The following is a 26,581-nucleotide window of genomic DNA, read 5'->3' as shown; positions in this document are numbered from 1 at the left end:
ATAATAATATGATAATCATCATAACACTATAAAAGTAATAATATATAATTATTATTATTTGGCATCGATACAGAGTGGGAGGAGGGAGGCTATGCAGCTAGGCTCTGTTCATACTTGTCTAATACTGTTCAGTGCCATACCTCTGTCACACATCTCCACTCACACCAACTGCTTATTCAAACCCCTCCCCCCTCCTGTGCCCACACCCGATCTCTACACCCATCAACAACCCCCTTGCACACAACCTCCACCCATACCACCTGCCCCTATAAATCCCCCATGGCCACATGCCTTCACCCATACCATGCCTCTAACTCATTCCTATATTTCCCACCCATACCTCCTGCCCTTTTAATTCCCCCTCAGCCACATGCCTTCACATACACCATTCCAACCAGCAACCTTTACCCACACGGTCTGCCCATACAATTGCACCAAACTGCAAAATAACAAAAAAGTTAACAAGATGCACAACAAAAGCTCGAAATGTTTACAGCCTGCTAGTTAGTGGCTATACATGAGCTAAGCCATTTGTGTGTCGGTTGACTACCAAGAGAATGTATGAAAACTAGGACATATTTTCTCAAATTCCTTGTTCGAAAACTGATTTGTTTGACAATGCAGTTGACAACCGAGGTTCCACTGTACTAACATATAGTCTAACAAATTGCTGTTATTTCACCTCTCATATCTTGTATACTTACTCTCTTTTTCTTTAACATTTTTTCGTGTGTTTGTTTTGACCATTGATTATGATGATAGTTACATTCTGGAAAATGGCATCTAAGAAAAAAAGTTTAAAACAAATTGAAAATCGTAAGAGAAAAATAGGGTTACATTCCTTGGATCCCCCCCCCCCCAAAAAAAAAAAAAATGGAAAATAACATTTTATAGGTCTCTAAATTGTACACAAATAAAAATTATAATGTAATTGTAGTTGGTTGTTGAAATGTATTATGTTTCTAGCATTGGTTAAGGGTATAAATGTTACAGAAATAATATTTATCTTAAATTGTGGTTGCTGGTGTTTGTCGATGATTCTGAACAGATTGGAGATGGATGCTGTGGGTCCTACTTGCTGAAGTTGATGGTTGTACTTGAATAGTAAGAAATTCTGTAATACATCTCCAGTTTCTTTTACCCTGGTTTACTTTATACAGCTGACAGTAAGGCATTATCAGCTGCTCTAAACCCCATTTCAGACTGTGTTTCTAGATTTGTCAGGGTCCTCTTCATTGAAAAAGTCTGCTAGTTTTGCAGGAACATGGAACTGCACACATAACTGTGACAATGTTAATTGTTTTTCTTCAGGTTCTTCCTCAGCTTTCTGTCTTATCTGCCTCCCTTGCATCTTTGCTTTGAGCTCTGCCAGCATTTCCTCTGGACTTTTGTTTTTGTCATCATACTTTAAGTGCTCATTTACATCTTCCTGCATATCTCAAAGTCATCACCTGGTAATCTCTTTGCCATCTCAACTATTTCCTGCACCAGACTCATGCGAGGGTAAACCTGTGGAAGTATTCACCATGCTAGGCCACAACTTTCCCCAGGCTGCATTTAATGTTGATTGGGGCACTTCATTCCATGCACTTCTAACATAGCTTTATGATATCTTCAATTTTAAATTTAAGCCTAAGGTTTTGTACAGCATGGTGAGTGTCCATTGCTGAATCACTTTTCATGTGTAGTTACACTTAATGACCTAATAACTCATTGAACCAGTGGTTGTATTAAAGATGATGTATCTGGAGGTAAAAATACAACCTTTATATGTAGGTGCACATCCAACTAAGCTTTTGGATGAGTATGGGAATTATCAAGAGTGAAGAGCACCTTGAATGCAAGGTTCTTGCTGCACAGGTAAAGCATGACTTCAGGAATAAAGTGATACTGATACAAGTCAATAAATTATTCTTCTGTCAATCATGCTGATTGGTTTGACCTCTAAATTACTGGAGGTTAAACCTTTCTAAGCACAGGGAGTCTTGGAACAGTAAATAACCATTGGTTTACACTTAAAATTGCCCATTGCTTTACCATAAAGGAGCAAGCTGAAGTGATCCTTTGCTGCCTTAAATTCCAGTGCCCTTTTCTCTTGTTGACTGATGTAAATTCTTGCTGGCATTATCTTCCAGTACACACCTCTCTTATCAGCATTAAGCACTTGCTGTCGCTCATAGCTGCCCTCAGAAATAATTTCCTGCAATTCAGCAGGGAAATTACTTGATGCTGTGTGATCAGCTGAAGCATTTTCACCAGAATACTTAATATTATGTAACCTGTTACATAGCTTGAACTTGTAGAATAAGTCTGCTAAACACACTTGTTCAGGCCATCCTTCCTCATCACACACTGTTTTATAGTACTGTAAGGCTTTTTTCCTCATTAAGATGAAATTAAATGGTGTGCCTTTCATCATTTATTGTTCAGTCCACTCAGTCAATAAGCTTTCTGTTTTATTTTATTTAGCTGCTGTGACGTGTATGCCATTCTTTTCATTCTTTTCAATAAGCTCTTGCCGTCTCCATGACACATGAGCCACTTTTAAGCTTTTCTGATATCTCTTGTTTTCTTCATAACACCAAGACTTGAACACTTAACCCTTTCAGGGTTGGTGCTGTACTAGTACGGCTTGCACGCCAGGGTTGGTGCTGTACTAGTACGGCTTGCACACCAGGGTTGGTGCCGTACTAGTACAGTGGACCCCCGCATAACGATTACCTCCGAATGCGACCAATTATGTAAGTGTATTTATGTAAGTGCGTTTGTATGTGTATGTTTGGGGGTCTGAAATGGACTAATCTACTTCACAATATTTCTTATGGGAACAAATTCGGTCAGTACTGGCACCTGAACATACTTCTGGAGTGAAAAAATATCGTTAACCGGGGGTCCACTGTACTCATAAATTTTAGCTCCTTCAAATCTAGCGAGAGAAAGCTGGTAGGCCTACATATGAAAGAATGGGTCTATGTGGTCAGTGTGCAAAGTATAAAAAAAATCCTTCAGCACACAGTGCATAGTGAGAAAAAAAAAACTCCGACCATGTTTTTGGTTTAAAACAGCGACTTTGCAGTGTATTTTCGTATACTATTTATGGTTGTATTCTAGTTTTCCTGGTCTCGTTTTATAGAATGGAAGACATATAACAGAAATTGAGATGATTTTGATTGGTTTCACAATGAAAAGTACCTTGAAATTGAGCTCAAAGTAGCAGAAATGTTCGATTTTTGCCAAAGTTCAAAAGTAAACAAATCATACCACGCATCCAATACGCGTCAATTGGTGAGGCTGATATTCTTTCACAAGTGTGTTGATATTATTTAAACCATTTCTACACTAATGCAGTAGTCTGCATAACAGTAAATCTTCTATTTTTTTGTGAGAATAAAAATTCAAAGTGGAAAGCAAAAGTAATGTAAGAGAGGCTTAGGGACATGACGAATGAACAGAAAAAAATGTTATTTTAGTGCCAGGAATGTCTGTCTTGTTTATTCTGGACCTTATTTGGAAATTGGCATCTTTTGAAATTTGTGTGAAATTGGCAAAATTGCCAATTTCTGACCACTTTATTTTATAGTTGAAATCAGTAAATGGGTGGTTTCTTGTACTCATTCGATAGAAAAAATAGTGAAATAGTAACGATTTTTGTCGACTGGGATGTAGGAATTGGCCGGAAATAGGACTCAAAGTGGGTGAAATCGCCGTTGCGTAAACATCGTCGAGACCGCTAACTTTGCAAGAGCATAATTCCATAAGTTTTCCATCAAATTTCATACTTTTGGTGTCATTATGATCGGGAAAAGATTCTCTACCATTTCACGAGATTTTTTTTTTCCCCCGAAAAATTTAAAACCCTGAGAACAAGTTTAGGAGGGGGCCTGCCGACCCTGAAAGGGTTAAACTTTTTGTTTCCACTACCAGTATCAGTCACAGGCCTCTTGGGTGCCATGGCTACAAGTTAGATACAAGATATGGTATTGAAAAGATAAAAAATTGATTCACAGACACAGATCAGATCGTATGGGATATGTATGTACGGACCACTGGAGACAAAAGGTGGGACAGGAGAGAATGCTAGGTCTTCCCTGCAAAGACAATGGCTTGACTCACAGGCTGACTGCCTGCAAGCCTAAAAGATGGATGGGAAAGCTACTGAGTTCAGCCTTGTGGCACTCCAAATTTTTCCTCTGAAGTTGCACTGTCATAGATGAATTTCATGAAGTAATTGAAAATGTGCCACGATTTTGCAATAGTCGTATATCGAAAATGCTATAGAAGATTACATCTTAATCGATGATTTGCTGTACAATATTTTTTTTTAATGCACCAACTGTCTCCCACTGAGGTAGGATGACCCAGAGAAGAACTTTGTTATTACATTTAACCCTTTCAGGGTCGGCAGACCCTCTCCTAAACTTGTTCTCAAGGTCGGAAATTTTTAGAAAAAAAAAAAAATCGTATGATAGAGAATCTTTTCCCGATCATAATGACACCAAAAGTATGAAATTTGATGGAAAACTTAGGGAATTATGCTCTCGTGAAGTTAGCAGTCTCGACAATGTTTACGCATCAGCGATTTTGCCCACTTTGAGCCCTATTTTCGGCCAATTCCTATGTACCAGTCGACAAAAATGATAACTGTTTCGCTATAAGTTCATTTTTTCTATCGAATGAATACAAGAAACCACCCATTTACCAATTTCAAATATAAAATAAAGTGGTCAGAAATTGGCAATTTTGCAAATTTCACACAAATTTCAAAAGATTCCAATTTCCAAATAGGGTCCAGAATAAACAAGACAGACATTCCTGGCACTAAAATAACATTTTTTTTCTGTTCATTAGTCATGTCCCCAGGCCTGTCTTACATTTCTTTTGCTTTCCACTTTGAATTTTTATTCTCACAAAAAAATAGATTTACTGTTATGCAGACTACTGCATTAGTGTAGAAATGGTATAAATAATATCAGCGCACTTGTGAAAGAATACAGTGGACCCCCGGTTTACGATATTATTTCATTCCAGAAGTATGTTCAGGTGCCAGTACTGACCGAATTTTTTCCCATAAGGAATATTGTGAATTAGATTAGTCCATTTCAGACCCCCAAACATACACATACAAACGCAATTACATAAATACACTTACATAATTGGTCGCATTGGGAGCTGATCGTAAACCGGGGGTCCACTGTATTAGACTCATCAGTTGACGTGTATTGGACGCGTGGCATGATTTGTTTACTTTTGAACTTTGGCAAAAATTGAACATTTCTGCTACTTTGAGCTCAATTTCAAGGTACTTTTCATTGTAAAACCAATCAAAATCATGTCAATTTCTGTAATATGTCTTCCATTCTAGAAAATGAGACCAGGAAAACTAGAATACAACTATAAATAGCATACAAAAATACACTGCAAAGTCACTGTTTTAAAGCAAAAACACGGTCGGAATTTTTTTTTCTCTCGTTATGCGCTGTGTACTGCAGGATTTTTTTTTATACTGTGCCCACTGACCACATAGACCCATTGTTTTATTTGTAAGCCTACCAGCTTTCTCTCGCTAGATTTGAAGGCACTAGAATTTGTGCGTACTAGTACGGCACCAACCCTGAAAGGATTAATAATACAGTAGACTGTTATATTGCACGGCAGTTACTTTCCTGAAAATGCCGTGTTAGGTATGTAAATCTCTGTTAGATAAACTGAAGAACTTGTGGGAAAAATAGGGTCACATTCCTGGGAGCCCTGAAAAAGCCAAACACCTTTTTTTTTTAGACCTCCAGATCTTACAAAAATAAAAGTGAATATGCAATTGTAGTTCATTGTTGTGATGTATTATGTTGTTTTTACTACTTAAGACTACAAATTCAACAGAAATACAGTGGACCCTCGCCTAATGATATTAATCCATTCCTGAGAGTTCATCGTTAGCCGAAATTATCGTTGGCTGAATTAATTTTTCGCATAAGAAATGATAGAAATCAAATTAATCCGTTCCTGATACCCGAAAGAATGAAAAAAAAAAATTACTACATGAAATATACATTTTCCTGCACACAAACAGAAGAAGACATGCACAATTACTACTGTACTAAATAAAGAATACATGTCACTTACCTTTATTGAAGATCTGGTGATGATTGATGGGATGGGAGGAGGGGAGATGATGGAAGTTGTTATTATTTGGAAGGGAAATTCCCTTCCTTGAGGACTTAAGGTACCAAGTCCTTTTCCGGGGTTACTTCCTTTCTTCTTTTAATGTCACTAGGACCAGCTTGAGAGTCATTGAACCTCTGTCGCACAATAAATCTGTCCATAGAGCTCTGTACCTTGCGTTCCTTTAAGATTTTCCTAAAATGGGCTACAACATTCTCATTGTACAGGTTGCCAACACGGCTTGCAATAGCTGTGTCAGGGTGATTTTTATCCATAAAGGTTTGCAGTTCAACCCACTTTGCACACATTTCCTTAATCTTTGAAGTAGGCAACTTCTTCAGTTTCTCTCTCCCCTCCTCTGAAGCAGTTTCCTCAGGTCTGGCATCTTGCTGTTGCAGATGCTCTTGCACCTCATCAATTGTTAGTTCTTCATTGCTCCCCACTAACCTCCAACCCCAAGGACTTCCCCAATGCCACAATAGAATCCACATCTGGCATAGGCTTCTCAGGGTTAGCAAATATTAATTAGTATTAGGTACTCTTAACGTTTTTTTTCTGATTACTCTATTACCTTCTAAATTGAGATGCATCTGATGCATTGGAGTGTCTTACAAACTGCGAAATACGGTACACGAGAGAGGGGTAATAATGTAGTTAGCTTAAGTGGGGGGGGGGGGGAATTACACATTGATTATTTTCCAGGTTTAAATCTTCATTTATAACAAATGTCCATGTGAAAGTAGAATTCACTTAACATAAATTTAATAAAACATTTTTTATCTTTATCGTAGTCATTGCCATTTGCACAAAAAAAAAAAATCTTTGGCTTGAAACATAAAAGAAATGTTTGCTGACTATCAAGTACCAAGTATTTTTTACTCATTTCCAACTGTGTAAAGAAAATGAGGTATAATTGTACATCTGGCATCCACCAACTTAGTTAAATAGGAAACAGAAGTGCAGAGCTTACAATAACCCACAGACTGTGTTAGATGATGTCTCACTCACCATAATCCCATTTTGCCCTGCATAATTGTCTACTTTTGTAGTCGTCCTGAGCTGTTTCTGTTGATCACAGTGGGTTAGAAGAAACTTTGCATGGAGAAGACTCGTGCCATCACTCTCCTGGACATGGGATTCCATTCGATGGATATTTCAAAGGATGAAATCCACTCCCTAGTCTGTTGTGACCCTTGATAGAGCTGTAAGCATCCTGCCTCATGGCATCACTGCCACTAGAAGGAGGGGACTGGGGCCGTCTGGAAGACCACCCATTGCACTGATACTCTTCTAAAGAGAAAAGTTGTGCTTAAGCCTACAATTACTTGTAGCCAGATCAACCAGACTGTGATGGATATGTGGAGCAGCAAGCCTCCAGCAGCAACTGCCTGGTTGACCAGGCAAGCAGCAGACAAGCCTGGCCCATGGCCGCGTTCCAAGAGTAGTGAAACTCTTGGAACTCTTCAAAGGTAAAGGTATATCAAAGGTACTGCTCAGGAATTAAAGAAGAAGCATCCTGATGTCCTGGGAGAAGTGGTTATGTGTGCATTGCAATATCTATAAAAGGATTTCAGGATGCAGTGTTGAGGGCTGCCAAGAAGTTTCTTGTCACAGAGTGTGTGCTCAAAATTTGCCTTTCTTTTTGTGAGAAGGTTAAGAATTATAGCATGTTTAGTGATGAATCCACTTTTTGTGTCCTCTGGCATGTCTTTGTCAAAGTGGGTTTATTGTCCAAGTGGCTCTTCAGGGTTTGACCCTCTCTTCACGATCACAACAGGCAAACACCCTTCCAAGGTTATGGTTTGGTAGTGTTTTAGTAGTAATGGTGGCTATGAGATGACGAATGGAGGAAAATATTTACAAGCTCTTGATGAGAAATTGTGCTCATTCCCATCACCACTTTAAAGGCACCAGCACCTTTGTGCATGATAAAGCATTCCCTGCCACCTCAGGAGGAAGGTAAAGGATTGGTTGACACGACTCAGGAAATCGTAATGACACGATTGCAAACAAACCATACCACGGGTGGGGATAGAACCCGCAATCAGAGAGTCTCAAAACTCCAGACCGTCACGTTAGCCACTGGACCAGCTAGCCACAATAAGATTCGAATCTTATTGTGGTTAGCTGGTCCAGTGGCTAACGCGACAGTCTGGAGTTTTGAGACACTCTGAACGTGGGTTCTATCCCCGCCCGTGGTATGATTGGTTGACACATCATGAAGTCTCTGTTTTAGAGTGACCAGGTAACAACCTGAAAATGCCTGGGAGGCATTGAAATCCATGGTAGCAGAGTACCAAATATCCAACATCCCAGAGTTGTTGAAGGTCATGAAGAAATCATGGCTTATTTCTTAAAACAAACAGATTTAAAAACTAATGAAAGAAGAGGTCACATGGCCAAATATTGATGTTTTGTGCTTGCTAAGTTCACTAATAATGCTCAGTACTCTGTGTTGTGTTTAATTCCTTCTTTTCCAATTTTTTTTTCAACAAACTTTTTTTTTTGTGTGTGAAGCCTGTAATCGAGGAAGATGAAAGGGTGCACCAATGCAATTCATTTCTTTAAATAGGGTTTGAAGTAAGCTTTTAGTGAATATACACTAAGAGCTCTGGGTATTATGCACAAGCACATGATGAAGTGTTATTTCCATGTCAAGTGAGGTGGTGGTGTGTAAAGATAAAAAAAAAAGAGAGAGAGAGAGGAAGGGGGAAGTTATATGCAGCTGCTTATACTTCTGTTGCTAGGTTTAAGGCTTATAGATTGTGTGAAATAAAAAACATACCCACTTTTAGCTTAAATACGAAGAAATTAAAGTTTGTAATATAGTAGACATTACTAATTTGTGTGAGTTACATTTCTGAAAATAATGCTACCAGTGATTTCTGCAACTTATGAACTGAAAATCACATGGGAAAATGGGGATGTGATTCCTAGATCTCCATTTCTAAGGGCTGCCAGAAGCTGGTTATTGACTCCATTTAAGAGTATTTTTTTTCATAACATTGCTGGTAAAGAATAACAAATAGTTGATGTATTAGATGGATGTGTAACACTTGGATATCTTTATTTTGAAGATGCTCCACTAATTGGTGCCTTTTTAAGGCCAGTACACCTTATTAACTAGAGACAACATATTCCTTCCACAGAAAGTGGGAAGCATGTGAATGAATGACCCTCAAAACCACCAGTACGTACTCACATCACCATCATACAGTATATTAGTATTTTTGTTGCACACTTTTTTGTTTGAAATAAAGTAAAAAATGACAAGCATTTTATCTTGCCTTTCATTCCTTCCTCCATGTCCTTGTTACAGAAGTGTGTAGATATAGTTGATGTTGCCCATTTCTGCTAAAATGGCTGGCTGTGGCCTACACCTGTGGCCATTTTCTTTACTACATGATAAAACACTTTTAATATTTTCACTTTATTATTAATCACCAACATATTTAACACACATATAAATGCAGCTAGCATAGGTAAATGACTTTTTAACCCCTTAACTATGGCATACCTGGAAAAAGAAAATCCTGTGTGGGGGCAAGATTTTGAAAAACAAAGGTTTCTGCAGAATCAGAGAGCACTTTTTTATGAATCGAGTGAGACTAAAATGAGTGGAATTGATGAAGTATTATGATTTTATAGTGTGCTGAAGTTGGTGAAAAAATCATCATTCATTGGCAACAGCGGTTTAACCATTAAACTGTCCAAACGTAGATCTACGTTTTTTCAACATTTGAAAGTATGTAAAAAAAGTAGGTCATTTTTTTTTTACATTTGAAAATGTAAAAAAAAAAAAAACTTTGATCTACGTGTTTTTTTTTTTGTTATATTTGAAAATATGTAAAATAACGTAGATCTACTTTTGGAGCACTACGCATGTGAACATAAATTTGTTTGGACAGTTTAAGGGTTAAATGTGCAAGTGATATTTACATTTTACAGTTTGTTGATTCCAAATTGTTTTTTTTTATTGCTTTTAATGTAGCACTATGCCCACTAGTTTCTTACGATAGGCCTCTGGCTGCCTTCAAGAGGGAGCTGGACAGATACCTAAAGTCAGTGTTGGATCAGCCGGGCTGTGGTTCGTACGTTGGACTACGTGTGGCCAGCAGTAACAGCCTGGTTGATCAGTACCTGATCCTCCGAGAGGCCTGGTCATGGACCTGGTCGCGGGGGCGTTGATCCCTGGAGTAACCTCCAGGTAGACTCCAGGTATATAACTCCAATAACATTGGAGGAGTAGTAGAATTGCTGAATCACTGAAGAAGGCACCCTCTATCACCATTGCTACTACCCTCTACCACTATCACTACCACCCTCTACCACTATCACAACTGTCAGCATAGTTGCTGATCCCCTACATGTGTTCTATAGCTTATCAGAGTATCATAGCACCATCCATATGTTTTACATACATGATCCGTTGCTAGGCCTAGTGAATAGCATGTGTGACGTCACGTGACGCTGTTGTGAGCCCTTCGTGCCTAGGATCCTTCTCAGTCCACACACAGGTCTACAACAAGCAACAGGGCAGTTTGGGCTCTCTCCCTACACACTCTGCAATATAGTGTTAGCATCCAACAAGTGTGTTTATCTCCAACCTTCATATCTCCTACGAACCCCCATGACACAACTGCTACTTCTCTACCACCACCACTTTAATATTTTTCTACAAACTTTTTCTTAAATTATGTGTTTCTCACATTCTTTACCAAAGGGCTGGCACTAGAAGCTTTCTTTGGAGCCATGGTGACTTATTTAGCAATTGCAGGCACTAATAGAATATTATGAAATGTATCGTATAAACTTGTGGGATCATCGTCACTCATTGATAAACAATGACACATTGACTGGGAATGGAGTGTGAGGCAGCTCGGGGCTGTGTGTACCTGTCCCAGATGAATCACAATTTGCGAGTCAAACGACACTTTGCGAGTCAATGTTTTGATGAAAAAAAAAGTTAGGATTTCCGAAAATTACGACTTTTGAGCCTTATGAAAAATGAGGGTCCACTGTATAAACAAAGTATTTATAGGTCTCAGCAATGTTTTAGACATGCTGGAGTATATATGAAACTTCTCGAAGCATGCTGTTTATGACGAGTGCCAGTAAACTGCTGATCGTGCACTGCTGCAGTGAACCCCTGGCTTTATTTGTTTTCATTGTTACACACAAACACGTCTATCGGTCTGTCTATCTGTCTAGTTCTGCTTATCTGTCTTTCTGTCTGCCTGGGTCTGTCTGTCTGCCTGTGTGTGTTTTTCCGTCTGCTTGTCTCTTAGTCTCAGAGAGCGGCTCATAAACCAACAGGTATTACACACGATGCAGTGGTCTGTTTCCTGACGAAGTGAAAATGCGTATTACTTGCCACTGATTGCCAGTCATCCTTATTATGTCTTATAGCTACAAGCACTGTATAGCACTTTGCCTGGAATTTTTGGGTTATCCTAGGTAATTTACACTATGTATAATAACTGTACTTATGTGTACATGTGAGAGAGAGAGTGAGAGTGAGTGAGAGTGTGAGTGAGTGTGAGTGAGTGTGAGTGAGAGTGTGAGTGAGAGTGTGAGTGAGAGTGTGAGTGAGAGTGTGAGTGAGAGTGTGAGTGAGAGTGTGAGTGAGAGTGTGAGTGAGAGTGAGAGTGTGAGTGAGAGTGTGAGTGAGAGTGTGAGTGAGAGTGTGAGTGAGAGTGTGAGTGTGAGTGAGAGTGTGAGTGAGAGTGTGAGTGAGAGTGAGAGTGAGAGTGTGAGTGAGAGTGTGAGTGAGAGTGTGAGTGAGAGTGTGAGTGAGAGTGTGAGTGAGAATGTGAGTGAGAATGTGAGTGAGAGTGTGAGTGAGAGTGTGAGTGTGAGTGAGAGTGTGAGTGTGAGTGTGAGTGAGAGTGTGAGTGAGTGTGAGTGAGAGTGTGAGTGTGAGTGAGTGAGAGTGTGAGTGTGTGTGTGTGTGAGAGAGTGTGAGAGTGAGTGAGTGTGAGAGTGAGTGAGTGTGAGAGTGAGAGTGAGTGAGTGTGTGTGTGTGTGTGTGTGTGTGTGTGTGTGTGTGTGAGTGTGAGTGTGTGAGTGAGTGAGTGAGTGAGTGAGCGAGCCAGTGGTATCAAAAATAAAAGGATGTTGCGCAAATGCTACACATGGATTATTATCGAGTTTTTTTTTATTTTTCCTTAACCACTTGTGGCCACATCCATCACTTACCTCTTAACCCTTTCAGGATCGAGAGGCGCTCTCCCAAACTTGTTCTCAGGGTTGAAAAATTTTCAGGAAAATTTTTTTTTTTCTTATGAAATGGTAGAGAATCTTTTTCTAATCATAATGACACCAAAAATATGAAATTTGATGGAAAACTTACAGAATTATGCTCTCGCGAAGTTAGTGGTCTCAATGATATTTATGAATCGGAGATTTTGCCCACTTTGAGCCCTATTTTTGGCCAATTCCAGTGTTCCAGTATACTAAAATCATAGCTATTTTCCTAGAACTCCATTTGTTCTATCGATTGAGTACAAGAAACTGCCCATTTACCGATTTCAACTACACAATAAAGTGGCCAGAATTTGGCAATTTGGCCAATTTCACACAAATCTCAAAAGATGCCAATTTCAGAACAGGGTTCAGAATAAACAAGACAGACATTCTTGGCACTAAAATAACATTTTCTCTGTTCATTAGTCACATCTCCAGGCCCCTCTTACATTACATTTGTTTTCCATTTTGAATTTTTATTCTCACAAAAAAATAGACGATTTACTGTTATGTATACTACTGCATCATTGTGAAGATAGTATAAATAATATCAGCGCACTTGTGAAAGAATATTAGACGCACCAGTTGACGTGTATTGGATGCGTGGCATGATACGTTTACTCTTGAACATTGGCAAAAATCGAATATTTTCGCTAGTTTGAGCTCAATTTCAAGGTACAGTAATTGTCATCATGAAACCTATCACAATTATCTCCATTACTGTAATATATCTTCCATTCTATCAAATGAGACCAAGAAAACGAGAATACAACCATAAATACCATACGAAAATACACTGCAATGTCACTGTTTTAAACCAAATACATGGTAGGAGTTTTATTTTTCCTCATGCATTGTGTGCTGCAGGATTTTTTTTTATACTGGGCACACTGACCACACAAACCCATTCTTTCATGTGTAGGCCTACCGGCTTTCTCTCGCTAGATTTGAAGGTGCTTGAATTTATGCGTACTAGTACGGCACCAACCCTGAAAGGGTTAAAAGGGGAGTGTTAATACGACATAACATCAGTGAATCCCTGGTGTTTGCCATGCTATTTGCTCTAGCTGCTGCTTATTTGAACCAGTGCTCCCATAATGTTCTGAGTGGTCTCGGATTTTTTTAATACTGCATATACTGAGTGTTAAGACCCATTCTATGTTGACCAGGCATCTCAGGCCACCCATGCCAAATTTGGAGGTAGGAAAAATAAAATGTAGATTTACTTTTTGAGTGCTAGCGATTAGAATGTAGATCTACATTTGGACAGTTAAGGGGATGAAAGGTTGAGACACAAGAATGTGTAATCCCAGTGTAATTTTGCATTTCACTAGCTGTGTGAGTAACTTACCAGCCATAACAATTTCCACATCCCACTTCTAACCACAGTTTTCTTAGAAATTGTAAGAGTTTCATACCTAATTGTCTTCTTGGCACCTCCAGCATGACTTTTGCTCCTTTTGGGTGGTAATATTCATATCCAGAGATGAAGGAAGATAAAGAGGATAACTACAGAGAGACTATTGTATGGTGTGTGCATATACACAGACTGATGACTAGTTTCTTTACACCAAGTAGTGATGCTAAGCCACAAAAGTGTCCTTACCCATGGGGTGGTGGGAAGTTCATTAAGGTAATGTGCTCCACTGATTCTGTCTCTGCCTGCCTTAATAGTAATAGTACGCTACTATTGAAAATAAAAAAAGTAAATTGAGCTATGATTATGTGACTTGCGGTTGCCTACTGTACAGGCTCTCTCTCTTAGTATCATGCAGTTTGTTTGGATGAATGTATATGGGGAGTGATTGGGAGGGTGGGTTGAAAAACTTATCCTCAGGATTTCTCAGAACAAAAATTCCTGATTTGTATGGTGTGATATTCCAGGGAAGGGGGATGTAATATTTTTTTTGTGGACAGGCGAATGGAAGCAGTAGCTTTATTGATGAATTAGCTTCATGAGCAGTAGTACTGTGCAGTACATACAAAAATTTAAAATTATTGTTAAAATTGTTAATAATATGGAGTTAATTGATATATAGTCTTCCTTTCACAATTAACTTGAGGAGCATGATGATTAAAAGTTATAAGCCATTCACAGTTTCATTTGAAATACAGTACATTGTAGTATAAACCACATTAAATGATGCATATGTTGTTTTGGAACTAGACCCATAGAGGATTTGTGTATCTATTAATAAATTTCAAGGATTAATGCATAAGTTTATCATGTGTATATTAGAAAAATATTTTCATTTTGGTGTTTTATTTTTTATTTTATTGGTACTGGGTTAATAAAAAACAACTGTTCAACGTCTTTGTAATGTGAAATTTTTTTTATTCTTGAAATTAGAGATACTTAAGACAATATTTAAGTGTTTTAGGCAAATTGATATGATACCTAAATTATAACAGTGATTAAGATGGGCGTTCCCGACAGGTGAGGATGAACAGTGATAGATCGAGGAATATCGGGAGGGAAGCGAACAACAAGTTGCACCAGTGTCCCATCTGTGCCTATTCCACAGATCGGAAAGACAGCATGACGAGGCATATACGATCCCACACTGGAGAGAAACCATTTACCTGTTCTTATTGTACCTATTCTGCAACTACGAAAGACAAATTAATTCAGCATGTTCGAATTCACACTGGAGAGAAACCATATGCTTGTCCCTTTTGCCCTTTGCATTTTGCATTAAAAAATAATTTAAAAACTCATATTCGTATTCATACTGGAGAAAAACCTTATGCCTGTCCTATGTGCACATATCGCTCAGCACAGAGAACCTCTTTAGTAGGTCATATTCGCAGGCATCGTATGTAAGGCACTGAATGTATCATTTTGTTAGAATAAAATATCTATTAACGTGAATGACCATTGGAGTGTCTTTTTGTAGAATGTTAACAGTGGTTCCAATGAACCATATGATTTTGTTTGAACACCAGATCTATTATAGTGAACGACCATTGCAGTCTTAACTTGTAGACTTTCTGATGACTGTTCCAGTTAGACATACTTGTTTTTTCACTCAGAAGAAGCAGAAACCATATTTCAGTGGTATACAAATTTGAATATGGTTATTTATGAAAGAATAATTCATTTCATTTTCTGTACTCAGTATGTTGAATAAAAAGGCTTTTAAGTATTAATAAAAAATATTTATTTGTATTAGTTTTAAAGTATTAAGTTAACATACTTTCAATTCCCATAATTGCTTTTTTGGAATAAATGGTACTCAAAAATGAGTTCAACAGCCTGATATTTTACTTAAGAGTGTAAAAGAAGACTATATATTGTGTCATTTGCCAAACAGAAAAGCTATCATTACAAAATATATCTAGAAGATTTCTTTTTTGTTTATGTATAACTCTTTCTAAAACACCAAAATAAAAATATGAACAGTTCTGATGTATTCCTGATCAAATATTACACAGGTCGTGGTTATGAGAATCTTCTTTGTTCATCAGTCTGGTGGAGAGAGACTACTGCATTACATTTTCTAATATAATCAGCTATTTGTATGGTATTACTTTCATATGTTGTTTGTTGTCTGAACATGTATTTAAACATACAAGCATGTATGTTGTATACAGTATGATCATTCACAAACTGGAGGAATAAAGGAAAATCTACAGTGAATAAGAAATTTAGTGTTTGAAAGAAAAATGTAAACATTGGCAATTATAATTAACCCTTTGACTGTTTCAGGCCCCTTTCTGAAACTGTCATTCTATGTCGCTAAATTTTGGAAAAAAAAAAAAAAATTTCTTATGAAATGATAGAGAATCTTTTCCCGATGGTAATGACACCAAAAGTTCGAAATTTGGTCGAAAACTCATGGAATTACGCTCCCGCAAAGTTAGCGGTCTCGGCGACATATGCGTATCGGCGATTTTGCCGACTTTGAGCCCTATTTTCAGCCAATTGCTTTGTGCCAGTTGACCAAACTCATAGCTATTTCTTTAGAACTCCATTTTATCTATCAGCTGAGTACAAGAAACCTCCCATTTACCAATTTGGACTACCCAATATTGTGGTCAGAAATTGGCAATTTGGCCAATTTCACGCAAACTAAAAAAGATGCCAATTTCAAAATAGGGTTCAGAATAAACAAGGTAGACCTTCTTGGCACTAAAATAACATATCCTCTGTTCATTAGTCACATCTCTAGGCCCCTCTTATATTATTATTGCTTTCTATTTTGATTTTTTATTCATACAAAAAAATACAAAATTTACTGTTATGCAGACTACTGCATTATTGTAAAAATGGTATAAATAATATCAGTGCACTAGTGAAAGAATATTAGACTTCCCAGTTGACGTGTATTGGACGTGTGGTGTGATTTGTTTACTCCCGAACATTGGTAAAAATCGAACATTTCCGCTACTTTGAGCTCAGTTTCAAGGACGTTTTCATCTTCAAAGTAATGAAAATCATCTCTATTTCTGTAATATGTTTTCCATTTTATCACCTAAGACCATGAAAACGCAAATACATCCATAAATACTCTACGAAAATACACCTCAAAGTCGGCGTTTTAATACAAAAATAAAACGATCAGTTTTTTTTTCTCATTACGCACTGTGTGCTGCAGGATTTTTTTTATGTGGTTCACACTGACCACACAGACCCATTCTCTCACATGTGGGCCTACCAGCTTTCTTCCGCTTGATTTGAAGCCGCTAGAATTATTGAGTATATATACGTCAGAAACACTGGCTCGTAAGACGTATATATACGACCAAAACAGTCAAAGGGTTAATATTCTTATGAAGCACTCAGTTCATATAAATATGCAATACCAAGGAAAAGGAAGGTAATCAGGTTTGATCCAAGGAAGGGGAGGGTAGCTACAAGTGCTTATATCAAGATCCCACCACCAGCACCACTGTTCATCCATGAAGGATGAACATTGATAAGAATAAGATATCTTTTTGCTTGTCACCAATGGAGTGCCACAGGAATTGGTGCTTTCCGAGAATTTTTTGAATTGCAGTAGTGCATATGAACAATTTGTCAAAAGGAGTTAAAAAAAAATTATGAAATTGTTTCCTGATGATGCAGTAATGCTACACAAGCTAAGTATTATATTACTGGTGGTACATGATGCTGGCTAGTTTACAAATAAGACATATGCAGCACTTGGGAATTTTTACCATCGAAGTGTTTCACCTGTGCAACAAGTTTCTTCAGGCTTGTGTGAATAACCACTACCTGCCAAGGCTGATGGACTGATCATGTCAACAACAGCAGCACCAGCGTCAGCACCAGCACCAACAATGCCTACAGCAGCACCAACACCTACAACACTATTACTGTTATTAACATTGCTGCTGTTATTACACCACCACCACTGCTGCCCCCACTACCACCATCATTACATTTGACTGAAGAAGCCTGTTTTGCTGGCAAACCCAAGTGTTGCACATGCATCTTCATCAGTATGTGAGATAAGATTAAAATAAGAATACCTGTGTTAGGTAAAAGGACACTTGTGCAACTAATGTGACTTTTATTGTGGCAAATTTTTGCTTTTCAGGAACTTTGTCAAACCGTTATAGAAATACAAGGACACAGAGAGTACATACAGTGGTACCTCGGGATACAAATTTATTTCGTTCCAGAAGACTGTTCGAGTGCCGATACCGAATGAATTTGATCCCGTAAGGGATAATGTAAATTAGATTAATCCGTTTCAGACCCTCAAAAATACACTTACAAAGGCACCTACATAAATACACTTACATAATTGTTCGAGTTTTGAGCTGTTCGTATCCTGAGGTACCACTGTATATAGGTAACAAAAGGAGGTGAAATAGCATAAGCAATGCAGTAGGCTAACTTATGCTCTGTCACCTCACTCTATTACCTGTTTGTATTTCCTGTGTCCTGGCATTATTTATAATGGCTTAACAGAGCTCTTGGAAAGAGAAATATTAACAGAAAATGTCACATTAGTTGCACATATATCCTTTTTATTTAACACATTGTTGGTAATTCTGTCAGCATTATTACAAAAATGACTGCCTGCAGGAAAGCCTGAATAGATTAAGCAGGTAGAGTAATAGGTGATGGAATTTAATATTGATAATTATCAAGTATAATAAGTAAAGGAGAAATCAAAAGCATTGCATGCAAAGAATGTATATTATATAAATAATATTACAAGTATTAACGCCTTTGCCGTCTGTGCTGTAGTACTACGGGTTTGAGGTCACTGTCCATTATGTAGTACTACACCCTGAGCTCAGCTTACTCAAATAAACTGTGAATGGAAAATTTGGGACTAGATATGAAAGAATGGGTCTATGTGCTAAAATGCACCATATAAAAAAATCCTGCAGCGATGCTGCAGGATTTAAAATGGCGACTTTGCAGTGTATTTTTGTATGGTTTTTAAGGTCAAGAGGTGAAGGTTCATAAGCTAAAGGCAGAGGCAGTTAGGGTAATATATAAACAACTATTGGAGGATAGATGGGCTGTTGAGAGTATAGGCAATGGGATTGAAGATGTATGGGGTAGGTTGAAGAATGTACTGTTAGTGTGTTCAGCACAAGTTTGTGGTTACAGGAAAGCGGGTGCAGGAGGGAAGAAGAGTGACTGGTGGAATGATGACGTAAAGAGATTAATAAGAGAGAAAAAGTTAGCATATGAGAGGTTTCTACAAAGAAGTGATGCAAGGAGGGAGGAGTATATGGAGAGGAAAAGAGAGGTTGAGAGTGTGAAGCATTGTAAAAAGAGCAAATAAGAGAGTGGGTGAGATGTTATCAACAAATTTTGTTGAAAATAAGAAAAAGTTTTGGAGTGAGATTAATAAGTTGAGGAAGCCTAGGGAACGAATAAATTTGACAGTTAAAAGTAGGAGAGGAGAGTTATTAAATGGAGAGTTAGAGGTATCAGGAAGATGGAGGGAATATTTTAAGGAACTGTTAAATGTTGATGGAGATACTGAAGCTGTGATTTCGTGTACAGGGCAAGGAGGAGTAACATGTTGTAGGAGTGAGGAGGAGCAACTTGTGAGTGGGGAGAAGTTCGCAAGGTGGTGGGTAGAATGAAAGGGGGTAAGGCAGCTGAGATTGATGGGATAAAGATGGAAATGTTAAAAGCGGGTTTGGGATATAGTTCTGGAGTGGTTGGTGCTTTTATTTAACAAATGTATGTAAGAGGGTAAGATACCTAGGGATTGGCAGAGTGCATGCATAGCTCCTTTGTATAACGGCAAAGGGGACAAAAGAGAGTGCAAAAATTATAGGGGAATAAATCTGTTGAGTATACCTGGTAAAGTGTATGGTAGAGTTGTTGAAAGAATTAAGAGTAAGATGGAGAGTAGGATAGCAGATGAACAAGGAGGCTTTAGGAAAGGTAAGGGGTGTGTAGACCAAGTGTTTATAGAGAAACATATAGGTGAACAGTATTTGGATAATGGTAAAGAGGTTTTTGTGGCATGTATGGAGTTGGAAAAGGTGTATGACAGGGTGGATAGGGGGCAATGTGGCAGATGTTGCAAATGTATGGAATAGGAAGTAGGTTACTGAAAGCGGTGAAAAGTTTTTACGATGATAGTGAGGCTCAGGTTAGACTCGGGCAGGGATTCTCATCTTTTCCTCCATTGTTAACCCCCCTTGGCTTGATGTATTTCTCCATTTACCCCCTTCCATACAAAAAATTTATCACCATCATAAAGGGACAGAAAAACAAGGTCAGAAAAAAATATATTATTCAGGTTTTGCACAAAACCAGCAATATACATTCGTATCACCAAAAATATAATAAAAAAAATTCTTTTCTAAGGAAATAATTATTCAGTCCATTTTCATCACAAAAAATGAAACCAAACAGGAACACCAGAAACATTATCAGTGGGAACACTGCTGATTCATTGAGTCTGTTAATTTGTTTATACGAGGAGCTGTTGATGACAGTGATACTGTCATATCGTCATTGGCTTTCAATTGGTTCCTGACTTTTGTCTTCATTGCTACTAAATTTGAGAACCCTGATTCATGTAAGTATGTAGTGACAAAAGCAACAAGACCTTGGAAGGCATGCTTGAATAAAGAGTGGAAATGAATCTGCGAATTTTACCCAAAAATGAACACCAACCTTTTCAAATCTTAACTGATAATTGAATTATTATTCACAGTTGTCAGGTACATCAAATTTTTTACCCCCAAGGAGTAAATTTGCCCCTGGTTGAGAATCCCTGGGTTAGAGTATGTAGGAGAGAGGGAGATTATCTCCCAGTTAAAGTAGACCTTAGACAGGGATGTGTGATGTCACCATGGTTGTTCAATATATTTATAGATGGGGTTGTAAGAGGCATGAATGCTTGGGTGTTGGCAAGAGGTGTGGGGTTAAAAGATAGAGAATCTAACACCTACCCACCCCTCTGCCCCCCTCTCCCTCTCTCCCCTTATAGACTGGCAGTAAGCACTGTCAGTAGTTTCTTTCATTTACTTACAAATGCATTCTTTGTTTTTTATATCTCAGTAATAACATTATGTGGACCTATGAATGCTGGGTATAGATAGTATTTAGTTTGTAACTGAAGAGGATGAAAAAGGTGTTGTGGAAGCATACATCATATTCGACTACTATAATAATATTAATTGCAGTATAGTATTACAGGATACCTGTACTTATGTATGCTTGGCCCTTATTTTGCTTGAATCATATGTTCATTACAACTCTCCAGTTTTATCTTATGGTGTCCTATACTGATGCATGAAAGTTTTAAACAGGTTAAAACAAATCCTAAGATTTACGTTATTAACCTTTTTTAAAATTACTAATAGCAGAAAATTGCTAGCATAATATAGAAATTATATACTGTTGTAGGAAATTGTTTTCCTTGTTAGGCTATTTAATAATGAAGATACATTTGAATTTGAGTGATGTCAATAATTAAGATAGGCGTTCCCGACAGGTGGGACTGAACAGTGATGGTTCGAGGATTAGCGGGCGTGGAGTCATCGGCAAGTTACATCAGTGTCCCTTCTGTGTTTATTCCTCAGATAGGAAAGACCACGTGACAAAGCATATTCGTACACATACTGGAGAGAAACCATATACTTGTCCGCATTGTCCATATCGTTCTGGAACAAAAAATACTTTAAACAATCACATTCGTATCCACACAGGAGAGAAACCATATTCTTGTTCACTTTGTACATACCGTGCTTCTCATAGATATGCTTTGCAGTTTCATATGTTGAAACATCATAAATAGGCAAATAAAAGTAGTGAAGGAACTGGTGTTTTTTTTTTTTTTATATATGTATTCCTCTTCTGTGAGTGACTATGCAGTCATTCCTAGGTGATAAGAATAAAAACAGTATTGACAGTTTTTTTTTTCTGTTGTTTTCCATCAGTGTGTGTGCCTCTCAGCAAGTGACAAGGCAGTCATCTCCAAGTGCTAAGACTGACACACATTATTAACAAATTACTTCAAAGAAGTATGAGCATTTATACCTGTGTTTCAGATGTATCCCAGCTATCTGGATATTAACCCTTTGACTGTCGCAGGCCCCTTTCTGAAACTGTCATTCTGTGTCGCAAAATATTCGAAAAAAAAAATTATTTTTTCTTATGAAAATGTTAGGATTATTTTTCTGATTGTTTTAGTCAAAAAAATTTTTTTGCCATCAGTACTTACCGAGATATAGAGGCGTAAAGTTTGCAGAAAATGAGCCGCGTATGGCAACAGCGGTGACTGCCACTCACCCGGTAATCTTTGGTTTACTTGTATTGGAAGGTTTGTTGTTTTTTTTTTCAGTATTTTATTTTTTCACATAACTTATGTGGCCTGTAAGACCAAAATAATGTGCAGTGTACATATATACACTCGTTTATACAACACAATAAGCACACAAACATAATTATCAATATATTGTTTACAAACACAAACAATACAAAATTTTTTTTATTACTGTTGTTCTATAATAAATGTACCAATGTACAGTCACTGGACATGTTCCTAGAAGTTCTGCAGCTAATGGAACTCTTTGAAACATGTTTTCACACTCAATGGTGTTTTATACTCCTCACACACAAAATGAGTGTGTCTGCATTTTTGTGGACCTTTTTTTTTATGTGCAAAGACAAAAGACCTCGTCTGAGCAGTTTTCTTCAAAGTATTAGCAGGCAGTTGTGTTATGTAGTTATCCTAGGTAAATGGTCATGTGTCATCATTCCTTCCTTCCTACCTTCCTGCATTCCTTTCCTACCTCCCTTCCTACATTCCTTCCTCTTTCCATCCTTTCTTTTTTCCTTCCTTTCATCTCGTCCTTCCTTCATTCCTGCCTTCCCTTCTTCCTTCTGGTTTCTATAATATATATACAGTGGTCCCTCAATAATCGTCCATAATCCGTTCCTGGAAGTGGGACTATTATCGAAATGGACGATTTTCGAATCAATTTTCCCCATAAGAAATAATGTAAATCGAATTAATTCGTTCCAGACACCCAGAAGTATCAACAACAATTTTTTTTTTTTACCTAAAAGATAGATTTACATGCACAAAAGAATGAACATTCAACATGAAAGTTACCTTTATTGAAGGCTGTTGTTGATGAATGGAAGACAGGGAGGAGGAGAGAGGGAAGAGAGGTTATTTGGAAGGGGAATCCCCCTCCATAAGGACTCTAGGGCACTAATAAAATGTATAAATGAACATTGGTAATAGGGGTAGTTGATGAGTGGAACGGTCTGCCTAGTAGGGTGATCGAAGCTAAAACATTGGGTAGTTTCAAATTTAGGTTGGATAAATACACGAGATAGAGGGGTTGGATTTGAGTCGGACTTGCACCTGAGCTTATTGCTTGGGTAGCATTTGTTCTGTTAGCGGGTTGGATTTGTGAAGGACCAGCCTAGTATGGGCCAGCAGGCCTGTTCCAGTGTTCCTACTTTCTTAAGTTCTTATTTAACATCACACTTACCAGTAAGGTGATCGAGGCTAGGACCTTGGGTAGCTTCAAGAAGAGATTGGACAAATATACGAGTTGGAGGAGCTGAGTTTGATTTGTGTCATTGGGTACAGAAGTAAATTCTTTGGTAGCTTTGGGTGGAGGTCATTTTGATAAGGACCTGCCTTGTATGGGCCAGTAGACCTGCAGTGTTCTTCCATTGTTATGTTTTTACTGGCTATTTGTTTGTGAGGGAGGGATGGCAAGTTTATTGTTGGAGAATATGACACTAATATCAACTCTATGGCTTATTTATCTATCACAATTCAACTAATATGACATAATAAACAATATTAATAACATAGAAACATGGAATATACTCTAGAATGATTAAAATAAGTCATTACGTATGTCATGAGAGGTGTTGTGTTGTTGTTGGGTATATAAGGGCCACTGAGTGTAAGCTGTCCATAATGGTGGTGAGGCGGCGGTGGTTTTGTAGCCCTATACAACTCCAACAACATTGGAGGAGTTGGTAGAATCGCTGAATCACTAAAGAAGGAACCCTCTACCACCATCACTATGACCTTCTACCACTATTACAACTGTTAACACCATCACTACTACCTTCTACCACCAAAGAAAGCTTCTAGTGCCAGCCCTTTGGTAAAGAATGTGAGAAACACATAATTTATGAAAAAGTTTGTAGAAAAATACAAAGATGGTGGTGGTAGAGTGGAAGCAGTTGATAGTGGTTGATGAACATAAGAATATAAGAACATAAGAAAGGAGGATCACTGCAGCAGGCCTGTTGGCCCATGCTCGGCAGGTCCTTTACAATTCATCCCACTAACGAAACATTTTCCCAACCCAGTCCTCAATGCTACCCAAGAAATAAGCTCTGATAACTCTATCCACTCATTTAGGACTTGCAAATGAGTGGATAGAGTTATCAGAGCTTATTTCTTGGGTAGCATTGAGGACTGGGTTGGGAAAATGTTTTGTTAGTGGGATGAATTGTAAAGGAACTGCCGAGCATGGGCCAACAGGCCTGCTGCAGTGATCCTCCTTTCTTATGTTCTTATATTCTTATGTTCATCAACCACTATCAACTGCTTCCACTCTACCACCACCATCTTTGTATTTTTCTACAAACTTTTTCATAAATTATGTGTTTCTCACATTCTTTACCAAAGGGCTGCTACTAGAAGCTTTATTTGGAGCCATGGTAGCTTATTTAGCACTTGCAAGCACTAAAATCAATGGAATATTATGAAATATTTCGTAGGAGCATGTGAGGGGACCGTCACTCACTGGTAAACAATGGCACACTGGCTGGGAAGGAAAGGCCGAGGCGGCTCAGAGCGTGAGTACGCGTCCAAGACGAAGGACTATTAGCGAGTTACCGGACCATTTGCGAGCCAATATTTTGACGAAAAAACAGGACTATTTCCGAAATGGACGACTTTCAGGCCGGACGATTATTGAGGGACCACTGTATATACACATATATAGTCACTAGATACTTTCATATAACTGCTATTATCTTCATTCAGCAAGCTTGCCTTGTGTGTGAGTGTGTGGCTTATAATTGTTTTGAGTCAGGGGTCTGCAGCTGTCAAAATGCCCAGGATACCAGAAGAATGAAAGAGAATGATGAATGAAGGAGAAGGAAGAATGAAGGAGAAAGAGAGAGAAAGATATCTACGTAACACAACTGCCTGCTAATGCTCACAAAAATGCAGACACCCGTTTTATGTGTAAGGAGTATAAAACACCATTGTGTATGAAACCATGTTTCAAAGAGTTCCACAAGCTGCAGAACTTCTAGGAACATGTCCAGTGACTACATTTGTATATATATTATAAAACAATAGTAATAAAAAAAATTTTGTATTGTTTGTGTAAACAAGTTTTGTAAACAATATATTGATAATTATGTTTGTGCATTTATTGTGTTGTATACAACGAGTGTATATGTACATTGCACCTTACTTTGGACTCACAGGCCACATAAGTTATGTGAAAAAATAAAATAGTGATAAAAAAAAAAAAAAAAAAACTTTGAATACAAGTAAACCAAAGTTTACCAGGTGAGCGGCAGTCACCGCTGTTGCCGTACGCGGCTCATTTTCTACCAACTTCACGCCTCTATATCTTAGTAAGTACTGATGGCAAAAAAAAAATATGGACTAAAAAATCAGAAAAATAATCTTAACATTTTCATAAGAAAATTTTTTTTTTCCAAATATTTTGCGACAGAATGACAGTTTCAGAAAGGGGCCTGCGACAGTCAAAGGACTGTCGCAGGGTCCATGGCCAAAATCTGAAGTGGTGCTTCAGTGTCCAAGAAATTTTGGAGAAAAAAAAAAAAAAAATTCTTACAGAATTAAAGAGTATATTTTTGTGAAGGTAATAAGACAAAAAAAAAAAATTCTGATCAGTACTTACCGAGATACAGTGCCGAGAAGTTGACCCAAAATGACGTGGTGGCGGCAACATTGACAATTTCCACATACGCCCATTACTTTATTTAACGTTTTTTGTAGTTTTTTCTTTTCTTTTTTGTTTTTTCTTTTCCTACTAACATTTGGGACCATGAGAGACCAATACTGTATATAATGTATATATATAAACTCACTGTATTGAACACAATAACTGCACTAAAGTTATTATCATATTATTGTTTACCACTTTTGTTTATTACAATAAACATGCACAAATCTTATATAATACTAATGTTCTATCATATATTTACATATTTACAGTCACTGGACATGGTTTTAGAACTGCTGGAGCTTGTGGAACTCCTTGAAACAAGGCACCATGCACAGAGGTACCTTAAATTTCTCACACATAAACCGAGTGTCTTTGCATCTTTGTTGCCGTCGTTTTGTTTCTGCACAGACAATGCATCTCTTCTGAGCAAATTTCTTCTTAGTTGCAGGAAGCTGTATTATGAAATGATCACCTTCCCTCCTCAAACGCTTGGGTATATCCTGAGGAGTTCGAGGACCTTGTTGTATAACAGGTGTTGTTACCTGGTATTTCGTTATGAGTTGTCTGACAACAGACAAACAAAATTCACCATACGGTAGTCTGTTGCCAGTCTTCATTTGGTACATATTATGTGCATTGAGCATTGAAATGTCCATGAGATGGAAGAAAAGTTTCATGTAGCACTTATAACTTTTACGAACACAATCAACAAAGCCAATCTGCATGTCACATTTGTCAACCAAGCGCATGTTTTGTGTATAATCAATCA

At 37.9% G+C, this 26,581-nt stretch overlaps 1 protein-coding gene across 28 annotated transcripts in view; it reads left to right on the top strand.

Moving 5' to 3' along the window:
• Positions 1–26,581, top strand: part of LOC128685738 (zinc finger and BTB domain-containing protein 7A) — a 653,624-nt gene that overhangs the window by 155,163 nt on the left and 471,880 nt on the right. The window contains exon 6 of one of the 28 annotated variants that reach the window (XM_070087975.1): positions 21,336–21,655. The exons of 25 other annotated variants lie outside the window; for them this stretch is intronic. In XM_070087975.1, coding sequence (XP_069944076.1) covers positions 21,336–21,638 — 303 coding nt within the window. In that variant the 3' untranslated portion in view covers positions 21,639–21,655. Of the gene's footprint in view, positions 1–9,308; positions 9,435–14,842; positions 15,810–21,335; positions 21,656–26,581 lie in introns of those variants that run through there. 2 more of the 28 variants (XM_070087961.1, XM_070087980.1) reach the window with 2 other exon arrangements.

This window comes from Cherax quadricarinatus, chromosome 23, assembly GCF_038502225.1.
Source record: "Cherax quadricarinatus isolate ZL_2023a chromosome 23, ASM3850222v1, whole genome shotgun sequence".
Taxonomy (NCBI): Eukaryota; Metazoa; Arthropoda; class Malacostraca; order Decapoda; family Parastacidae; genus Cherax; species Cherax quadricarinatus.
Note: the sequence above shows the minus strand (reverse complement) of the source record. Positions and strands in the feature narration are given on the sequence as shown.